General features: G+C 43.5%; 1 protein-coding gene across 1 annotated transcript; it reads left to right on the forward strand.

The window, feature by feature from the left end:
* The first annotated feature begins 4335 nt into the window (after window positions 1-4335).
* eaf2 (ELL associated factor 2) lies at window positions 4336-11109 on the forward strand. Its single transcript, XM_080838399.1, has 6 exons — window positions 4336-4526; window positions 5099-5193; window positions 5507-5643; window positions 5948-6129; window positions 8239-8538; window positions 9350-11109. Exons 1-6 carry the CDS (start codon window positions 4424-4426, stop codon window positions 9397-9399), a joined length of 867 nt encoding a protein of 288 aa, XP_080694525.1. The 5' UTR covers window positions 4336-4423; the 3' UTR covers window positions 9400-11109.
* The last annotated feature ends 81 nt before the right edge of the window (window positions 11110-11190 follow it).

Raw genomic sequence — 11190 nt, forward strand, 5'->3', positions numbered from 1 at the left:
AATCACAAGCGTGACATTTCACTTCATTTATACTCAGCGCGTGACTCAAGGGAGACTGAGGGAAGAAAGAGGTACCCAAGTAAAGAAGCACACATACACATACACACACACACACACACACACACACACACACACGGACACACGCGCACACACACACATTCACACACACATACACACAAAACAAGTCATATGCACTCATGGGGAGAATCAGTACAAATGTCTTCCTTGTGAATGCCTGTCCCATACAGTAGGCTCCTTTCTCCCCGCTATGGCAGATGTCCAATTCCACAGTATAGGTCTATCAGCTGAGGGACAGTGGGGGGTCCTTCAATCTCCATCAAACCCAATCAATATTTCATGTCAAATTATATAAAAAGAGGCTGGAAGTGACTGCTGAAACAGCATGAGGTCTATTTAAAAGCGACTGTTAATATACTATATCCCCGAGGCCAAAACTGGTGTGACAGACTTATAAACATGGATACATTTCATGCCATGTAGACCTTTTGAGCGTCTCCTGCAGATCACCAAACGGGGCAAGGTGGTCGGATCTTTCTCTCCTGGCTTGGCATTTTTAATACACCTGGTCCTAACGACACTACCCTTAAGGGCTTTAGAGGGCCAGCTGGACCCCACCTGTCCCCATCAAAAACAAACCTGTTTTGAGGCCGACCTTTAGACCTCTCATCGGCTAATAGGCCTTAAGCCAGCTGACGACATGCAGCGCCCGCCAACTTGCTCATTTACCGGTATCCTCAGGAGCCCTGGTCGGGCAGCTGTGGTTGCCACTGTCGCTTTTACGGGGCAAATGAAGACATTTTTGAGCATATCAAAAGCTCCGTAGACCTGCCTGCACAAGCTAACTCTGAGACGCGGGATGGAAAATGCGAAATGAATAGCCGTTAAACAGCTTGGAAAATATGTTTAGGCAAATTGCCTTATGCCTATAATAACCATGTCAGATAATTGGATAAAAACGGGCGGTATCCAAAGCTAAGTAATCACATTTCACTGTCAAATACAATAACTGGATGAACTAAATAATCATGTTATCCTACATCCTACGTTACGGGTTACGGGCATCCAAAGGCAACTGAGACAAAGTAGCCTTGTGTGAGTTTAAGCAAACGCGAGAAGGAGACAATTTGCATAGCAGCCTACCTGAGGCATTTCACTCTCTAAGCAATGTATCCAATCCATCTAAAATTCTGAAACGTCCTCCCATCATTGAACATGTAGCCTATTGACCAGAGCTGTTCTGCTTGACCCGTCTGTGAAGCGAAGATAAACAAACTCTACCACCCTAAAGAAACATACGAAAAGGACCATGTGCAATATCGCCCTTATGGCACGCATAAACGTCAATATTACGCCAGACCATTTCGGCAGGCGTTGCCTATCTGATCCAGCATATTGTAACTCAATGGGCTACGGCAGTTAATTTAACCCCCGTTGTTTTACCTCTAGCAAAATCCATTATATTTTGAACTATCGCGTAAAAGAGCAAGGTCACCAAGACATCAGGACTGCACAGTTTTCATAAAGAGACACAGTGTTAACGTTACTTACATTACGAGGCGACGTTTACTTTTCAGACTGCTTTCAAACGGGCTTTCAGAGAATCTGTTCTCGACCCCCCTCAGAGCAGGATCTGGAGTCGACAGCCTCTCTTTCCAACCTTCTGTGCTTTGCGACGATTCACAAAGCCCTGCGCACGCTCCCGTGTTCGCTGACGTCCTTTCATCAATGATGTTTTTTTCTACTTCTTCTCTGCCATTGATACGATGTGGTATCTTGCTCTCTGTATCGCCCTTTGCTCGGTAACTCAATACTTTATGTGAGGAGGATACTTGCCTATCCTCTGGGAAGCGCTACTGGGCACCCTCCTCTCCCGTAGGTCTCCTTGGAAACTACATAGCACGCGCTGACTGGAGCTGATTGGCCGAAAGGGAGAAAAGCCTTAAGCCACTTAAAAGCGTGCGCCCCTCTCTAGGCTAACTTACTGTAAAAGGATAGAGTGGTTTAATTTTTGAAAGTGTGTGAAAGTGTGCACTGCCTAATCAATTTCATCCTTATTTTAATATTATATAATTTGTATGATTATAGTAAGAATGAGGCCATACACAATGAAATGTATTTATTTTTTTAACCTGATCAGTAACTGAAATGTGCAAAAAGTTTCCTTTAATTCACTAAACATTTATAAAGTGAGCTACATTCTTCACAGTGAATCGACCTCCAGGATCACCCAACGACACGTGACCTGGGGTGGACCTGCACATGAAGCACTGACTCCAGTATCCTCTTACACCATCTGACAGCCGATCTGGCTGATAAAGTCTATCGGAGACAGGGGACGGTACTTGTGGAAGGGGTATTAACTTACTGCGCGACGGGGAGTCTCCTTTCTTGCCGACTGCCACCACTTTGAACTTGAAAATGTTACCATGGACACTGTGATGTACACACAGTTCCAGAGCGCTCAAGCAAGCCGGTGAACACAGAGACATTAAAGGAAGAAGAAAAAAGTTCGGACTTGTACCCACACACAAACCTCTGCTTAAATATTCTACCTTTGTGGTAGAGTTCTAGTTCGAGAATTCTGTCCAACAAAAGAGCTCCTTAAAATAAAGCTAATAAGGCTTTGAAACATTCTATAAGGACCATTCCTGAAACGGTTACGAAGAACCTTAAATAGTTTATAGTAGCAATAACCATTTTTGATCACAAAATATTTCAAACAATTACATAATTGTTAGTCTGGGCATGCCTACAGATTAGGATTTCACAGTATTTCAGTTATGTCCCTCAAACTGTTGAAACAGGAATGCAATATCAGCCAGGCATCTGTGAAATATTTTGATATAGCTTCATTGACTAGATCAACAGCCGAGAGACATTCCTTTACCCTCGGTGCACCAAGCCTCGGTGTGATCCCTGAAAATCCTGTTTCCCTGCGGGCCGCCTCTGATCTCCCATTGTTCAGGGGAGACATATGTCCACAAAAGTGTGCTGGCAGCAGGCTTTGAGGGCTTAAGATTAATTAACAGTTGGAGGATTTCACCTCAACAGAGCAGCATAGTGCAGCCCACCTTCATCATCATTTTTACTAATATCTTTCCCGTCTCAGATGTTAGGCCGACTCTATCTAAAACTATTCTATTCCATTTTTCGACTCGTCCACATGACATGCGGACTAAGTGATCTCAGCAATAATCTATGACATCAGTGGTCAATAGAGTGCACAGGTACACATTCACACACAGAATTGCAATTCAATTCAGTTCAGTTCAATTCAATTCAATTTTATTTATATAGTGGCACAGTTAAATCAAATTGTATTTATTGTCTCAAGGCACTTTTCAGAGCACAGGGCCAGAACCCCCTTAGAGTAAGCACAATGACAACAGGGGCAAGGAAAACTCCCTGTTAAACAGGAAGAAACCTTGAGCAGAACCACGGCACGGTATGAAATAGTATTGTATTGACTGAACTAACCAGAAAAAAACAAACTGCAAGTTCAGAAAGGTTTCACAATTACAAACACATTCTATGCATATTTATATGTAGATAACAGCTTGCTTAGCAGACTGGCCCTGACATAGGCGTCAGTGACCATGTGAGTCGTCTATGCTCTAACAGACCACAGGAGGCATAGTTTAGGGAGATTTCAAATGACATACAGCCTATCCTCAAATATGATTACATACATCCCTACCTTAAATATGATTTAAAAATCGACACAACAAGGTTGTATTGCAAATTGTTCAAATTCAAGTCAGAAATAGGTAAGACGTCTTATCATGCTTTTGGAATAATAATTATGCTTTACTTATAGGCCTAACATTAGCCTACACACAGTTGCAGAAACTTATTAAATGATCACGGAAATGTATTTTAAATTAGCTGAGGGCTGGGCTACTCTTTCTTTAAAAATGTAATCTACAAGTTCAGCAGAATTCATCAGACAACTGTTAACAGGTTGACGCACCAGCCATTGCCACGTGATAAGGGAGAGAGGTAAGGGAGACACAGGTTACTTCCGATTGAATTTTGTGTACTTACATTTAAACCTTTTACAGCTGACCTAGAATCAGATATATGTTGATTCGCTGTGACTGAAGACGTAGAAAGGGAACCATACATTCTGTTCTAGGACCTGCTAACATTGCCATCGGCTGCATAACATGTTCCGCCCTGGTGCTTTCGGAAGCAATGATTGACAGTGCTTTTGGCGAATTGTAAATAGAGAAAATACATAATGAGGCGTCGTTGACTGGACGTTGAAATTATTGGGCCAATCGAAACACAGGAAACACAAACGTCGGCTTTAGGAGTGAGGTGGCTGCCTCTGCCATAGATGGTCTTGAATGGAAGTAGAAAGTTACATGTTAGAAACATATGGTACTAAACTTTATCAAGAATGAATGGAACAGCCTACTCAAACTTTGACAATCAAGAACACATCCTCAAACTGGGCGAGACGTTTGAGAAACAACCTAAAAGCGCATTCCATACGGTTCGATGTAAGTGGCTTCCTTTAAATAACACTTTTGTTCTCTTGTGTAGCAGTAATTTTTAAACTGATATTATTAACCATACTAGTAATGGCGTAGCTTTATCTGAAGATGAGTTGACGAATTATTTAAACCTTGGATCAGGCTTCTGTCGGGGCAGCTATAGTGTCTGTGTTTGCTTGGTCAACGCTAAAATGAAGATAAACCAGAGAAAGCTTTGTGAACGGCTCCCCTCCTTAACATATGCTGTTTGCCGGGTCATTTGACTAAATAATCAAACCTTTATGGGTCATATAATTCTCGGCGTAACGCTGTCGAAACGTTTTTAAACGACCATAAGCTAACAGATGGTGTGTGGGGGACGCTCTTGTCGGGATTTTGCCTTATCGAATGATGCTTTAGCCCCCCCTGTTGGAAGAATGTATGCAGTGCGCCTGACTTTGTTCTTTTGTGGTGAGACAGAATGGAATTCCCATGACCGCATACGCCAAAACAAATTAGACTTTATGTTTATGATGCCTTCACAAAATACATGTACCCTAGTTGTCTATGGAAAAATAATATTTGTTTTTGTTTTCCAGATGACTTCAAACCAGCCTCTATTGACACAACATGTGAGGGTGAATTAGAGGTTGGCAAAGGGGAGCAAGTCACCATCACACTGCCAAACCTTGAGGTATGACATCATTATGTCCTAGATTAGATCGTTTGCATTGTTTGATGAGTGCATCAATAGCCCTTTAAAGGGTTTGAAGATGCTTAATATTCACTCAAAAGGCACCTTGCTGGTGTGTTTTTCACCCCAAACTCGATGGGAAAGGAATCCTCAAAGAGTTCTAAGAAGAATAGCTCATAAAAACTTCTGAGTAGATTTAGTAAGGTTTCCTCACTGGAGGCAGGCTGAAAAAACGGGTTAAGTAACGGTTTTTGTCCTGCCAGGGTGTGTCAAATTTGTGGTTTTGTTATCTTCAGCTGTGTTTGTCCTACAGGGATCCACGGCTCCAGTGACTGTGTTCAAAGGCTCCAAGAGGCCGTACATGAAAGAATGTATTCTCATAGTCAACCACGACACGGGCGAGTACCGCCTAGAGAAGCTCAACAGCAACATCGCCGTGAAGAAGACCAGGTGAGGGATCTCGCAGGTGCAACTAAGATGTCCATGCATTGGAGCAAGATAATTGAGTGTGAGTGTGAGTGTGTGTATGAGTGTGTGAGTGTGTGTGTGAGTGTGTGTGAGATAGATAGAGAGAGAGAGACAGAGACATAGAGCAAGAGCGAGAGAGAGAGAGCAATCTCATTGGGTGTTCTTGTATGCATGTGTCTGTGTATCTGCTATCCATTTTTTTGTGTTAATGTATCTGCGTGTGTGTGTGTGTGTGTTTGTTTGTGTGTGTGTGTGTGTGTCCGCGCACGCATGCATGCCTCTCCAGGGCGGAGGGCAGCAGTAAGATCCAATCTCGTCTGGACCAGCAGACAAGTCGTCTGAGCCAGCAGCAGCAGCAGCAGCAGCAGAAGCCTGCTGGGCCCAGCAGCAAAGCCTCCTCCAGCTCCAAGAGCTCCCCCCCGAAAGAGAAGCTCTCCCCCGCCTCCCCCATGGACGACATCGAGAGAGGTAACCCTAGTAACCGTAGTTTAGAGAGGTAACCGTAGTAACCGTACACCTCACTGAAGAAACACGGCACTCTGCTGGCCAGCACGCGCCGAGCTGTACACTGAATTTATCCCAGTGACTCGACACATCATAGACAGCGTGAACTCAGTTCACAACAGTAAAGCAACCAGAAGGAACTAAAGAATGGTGGTGATTTAACCAATCACACCTCGGTTCTGGTTCTTGCCGGACCTGACCGATTGTTCTGTTAACTATGCACACTCTGGTTCCAAAAAAGCACGCACTGCTCAGAGTCTGGCTCCTGTTTGAACCATAGGCACCTCTAATTCTGTGGTACATTCTGGTGTCATTTCTGTGCAAGCGTAAGGATGTGACTCTGTCCATGCTGTGTCTGCTTCTGACAGGTAACTAGCTTAGCCTCCTGATAAGCAGGGCCACCAGTGGTGTAATGGCTCAGTGTCTGACAGGGCAGGTTTGAGTCCAGTGTGGGAATGTGGTTCTGACAGGGCAGGTTTGAGTCCAGTGTGGGAATGTGGTTCTGACAGGGCAGGTTTGAGTCCAGTGTGGGACTGCGGTTCTGACAGGGCAGGTTGGACCAGGGCCTTCTCACAACAGCCAGTGGCCATGTTTGAACACTGTCATTAATTCATGACACCTCCTAAAGCCTGAATAAATAGTTCATTAGACTGCAGATGAAGACATAAAGAGCGCATTGCTGGTGTGTGTTTCACACAAGACACGATGGGAAAGGAACCTTCCAAGAGTTCTAGAAAGAACATCTCTTTGCAGAACTGCCAGTATATGGCCACATGTACTAGGACATAATGACCAGTTTACAGTTTGCCACATACTGTTGAAAAATTTAGTTTTGCACCATATGACTGCAATGAAATGTTTCAACAATGGTGAAGCTATTCAGAGTTATCTGCATACTTGCGCCAAAAAGGCCATTTATCCACAACGACTTTCAAATAACAGTTCGTCACGACCCAGGCATGAAACAGCTTAGTGGTTTACTTTTGATTACAACTTGTTCTTGTACTCTATCCTCCTTCGTGATTGGCAGTGACACTGAGATAGTAGAATGTGTGTGTGCTTGATCTTGACTGCACTCAAGCGAGACAGGCAGACATTTGCTTGCTTGTGTTTCACAGCCAAGCTGAAATCTCTACAGCTGGTAAATTCTGTAAACATGGTGTCACGGCGGGGCCTTGTGAAGATGCTAATGGTGTCTGTGGAGAACTACATTCATGCTGTGATTGAGAGTTCTGATGGTCCTTGCGCTCCCTATAATTATGCTTTAGCGGTATAACTAGCTGAGCGAGACCTTCGCTACTCAAAGGTCATATCGCATTCCAAGCGAACACAATCACCGCTGAGGGTAGCTTTAATCCTGCGTGTAATGGGGACACAAGTGTATGGCTTGAGTCATAATGAGTCATTTCTGAACCGTGACTGGCAGGAACGGCTCATTTTATTGCCTGTGTTATTTTTATTTTATTTTTTTTATAGGTCATTTTTGAATGCTTGTGTTTATGTGCCTGTCTGATAATCTTTTGGCTTTTGTGTAGGTGCATGTTTGTTTGTAGGCAGCATATTCATCCATGTCAGTCTGGGTGTAAGTTGTGGTGTCCAGAGTTGTTAGCAGAGTCTGTGTCTGTATGTTTTAATGTTCTGTGTCTGCAGAGTTGTGTGTGTGTGTTTGTGTGTGTGTGTGTGTGTGTGTGTGTTACAATGTTTGATTGTTTGGATGTGTGTGTTATTACGAGTGTGTGTTGTGTGGTCTGCAGTTGATGGCAGAGGTGTGCGCAAGTGTATTGTATGTTATAATCTGTGTGTGTGTGTTAAGGTGTGCAGAGTTAATGCACGGGTGTTATAATGCCTGTGCATGTTTGTGTGTGTGTATGTGTGTGTGTCTGCAGAGTTGTTGGCAGAGACACACAAGTTTGTTATGTGTGTGTGTGTGTGTGTGTGTGTGTGTGTGTGTGTGTGCATGTTAGGTTTTTATGAGTGTATGTGTGTTATAATGCATAGTGTGTTATTATGAGTGAATATGTGTGTGTTATAATGTGTATGTGTGTGTGTGTGTGTGTGTGTGTGTGTGTACAGAGTTGATGGCAGAGGCGCGTGTGATGGACCAGATGAGCAGCGGCGACAGCTCCTCGGACTCCCGAAGCTCCTCCTCCAGCAGTGACAGCTCTAGCTCCAGCGACAGCGACGACGATGAGGCCCGTAGAGCCCCGCCCCCACCCCCGTCCGCACCCCTGGCCGCGCCCCCTCACCACGGCATGCCCATCCTCACCACCACCACCACTTCCTCTTCCTCTCACCCCCGACCCGAGGAGGGCGGCGGCGGCAGCGGAGGTGGAGATGGAGGAGGAGGAGGAGGACATCTCATGAGCACGCTCAGTAAGTCATGCTCTCTGCTTCAGCCGGACCGGAGCAGCTTACTATGAAGCTGATCAGGGTCAGAACAAGATCAGTACTATTCAGGTACTGAGAGAGAGATCAGGGCAGGACCAGAACCAATAGAGATCGGGGCCAGTTCAAGACTAGAAGCAAGAGCGATAAAGTCCAGATCAGGACCAAACCGCATTCATGCGACAAATCGTATGATGACCTAATCGCATGACCCTGATTAATCTAATGAAGTAGCTGATGGCGCTTATTACAGTGCATGAAATGCCCTGTATTGTTATCCCTAGGCTTCTTATACTACTTCTTTTTCTTCTTCTTCTTTGTACCGACTTCTGTGATTAATTCATCTTGAACTGCTTAACGTAGAAACTTTGTACAAACTTTGTCGCGTAGGTCTTGTAAAGGACACTTATGCTATGTATTTTTCTAAACTTTATACTTTTAATATTAAAGATTTTGGTATTTCCTTCAGGAAATGCCTATTCTAGTTCATGCTGATCTTACTTAATGCTTTGCTAATGTTAATATATTCCATGTTCAATGCCTCATAAGGGTATCAGTCTGTCAGGAATGAAGACAATGAACCTTAATCTGAAAGTGTATTTGCTAGTTAGCTGTATTATAAATAGTAAGTAGTATAGATGGTAGAATGGGTAATAAAATAGCATTAGACAACAAAGATCCAAATCTATTAATGTTTTACAATGTTGCATAAAGTGACAGTCACAGTTTCATTAGTGTTCGTAACAATCTTTTAGTGTCTGATCCTGCTGTTGTCTCTGTTACGGTTTCTCTCCCGCAGAAAACGACCTGCAGCTGAGTGAGTCAGGCAGCGAGAGTGACGATGACTGAGTCTCCAGGCACGCACCGAAGAAGCCCACTGCCTGCAGTATGAAGCCAATGGGTCAGATAACAGCTGGCTTTGTGCCTGATCGACCAGGGCGGTATTCCAAGTATGTGGTTTAGTCACAAATCTAGGTGAGTTCTAGAGCAAGTGGTAAACCCTCTTAATAGAAAAGCCCTATAGCTTCATTCTCCTAGCAAAAGAAAGCCATATGGCTCTTTTGTTAGGAGGTTTACTAGTTATTTTGAGTTCATTGATCTGGGTTAGTCACTAAACCACGTACTTGGGATACTTACCCTCCAGGACCTGGTCTGGGCCGAATCTTGTTTAGAGTCAGCTCTTATCTCGAATGCAGGAGGGAAGATCCGCTAGCTGTGTCAAGTTTCCATGGAAACATCTTCTCTGTAGCCAGGAATGGGGAAAATTTCCCACCTGTGTATTGTTTTTTTGTTTTTTTTTCTCTCTCAACGCAGGATTTATTTTGTGAAACATGTTTTGAATCCTTAGATTAGACTGATAAAAGAAAAGTTATGAATTCTTATCAGAGAATGGAAAAGTTTATTTTTGTTCAAGAGCTCAACCGTTGACATGGACACTGTAGTTTTAATTAAATTCCCCCCATTGGTGTTAAACATCATCTTTAGCGCCAAACCTAATCTAATATAGTTTGGTAGGCAGTTTTCTTCAGTTTTTACATATAGGTGCTATTACACCATAATACATTTGTGAGTTTATCATCTCAATGAAAGTATGAGTAGAAAAGTAGCTTGACTAGGCTGGTCGCAGTCATCTTAAAGTAATTTATTGTTAGAGGTATGAGTGGCCAAGTTCAATGTAGTGCCCGATTATCTAGCAAACATATCAAGGTTTGCCTTTGAAAGAAACCAACATGTTTACTTGAAATTGATTCATTTGTGATTTAAAAAATAATTTCATATACACACAAAATCTTAATTTAACATTCAGTTCACGGCCGTGAACTTGTCTATTTATCGTGAAGACCACGCTTCGCCGCCTTAAACCTGCAATACTTGAATGTGTCTGTCTTACTGTGGTGACCTGCGTATCTGAAACCATCAAAAGACCAACATGCTGCTGTTCGGTTTATCCCATCTGGCTTGCCGTAGTGGAGAGGAAAGCATTTTCTCTACTGTCATGGTCAGAAATATGTAAAGTTGCTGCAAGTTCATTGCAATTCACCTCAATACCTTTTAAATCCCTTCTCTTTTTCTCACCGCCTTTCTCTCTCTCTCTCTCCCTCTCTAACTGCCTTTCTATCTCTCTCTCTATCTCTCACTGCCTTTCTCTCTTACTCACTGCCTTGCACTCTCTCTCTCTCTCTCTCACTGCAATTCACCTCAATACCTTTTAAATCCCCTCTCTCTTTCTCACCACCGTTTTCTCTCTCTCTCCCTCTCTCACTGCCGTTCTCTCTATTTGATGTTTGTCTCTTGTTTCCTCTCACACTTCTTGTTGTTTTCTGTTTACCGCTGTGTTACTGTTTGCAATGCTGAGTTCTCTGTGTAGAAACTGGCCAAGTGTTCGCTTACTTGGGCGAGTTGAGTTGGCTGTCTGGAGGGGGGGGGGGCGAGTATCAGAGTACCCGTGCCCTCTAAACACCATAAATGGCTTGTTGCTGCTTCCTCGTGGCTCTATGATGAGAATATCAAGAAAGGTATTCATGCTGAAAAATAAATATTTGAAGTCTTTTGTCAACATGTTGGCTTGTTGTGTTTTCCTTTCCACTATCACCTTTCTGCTCTCTCCGGGGAAAGGCCTTTGGTACTGTAAAGTGCCAG

The sequence above is a fragment of the Sprattus sprattus genome (genome assembly GCF_963457725.1).
Source record: "Sprattus sprattus genome assembly, chromosome: 5".
NCBI lineage: Eukaryota > Metazoa > Chordata > Actinopteri > Clupeiformes > Clupeidae > Sprattus > Sprattus sprattus.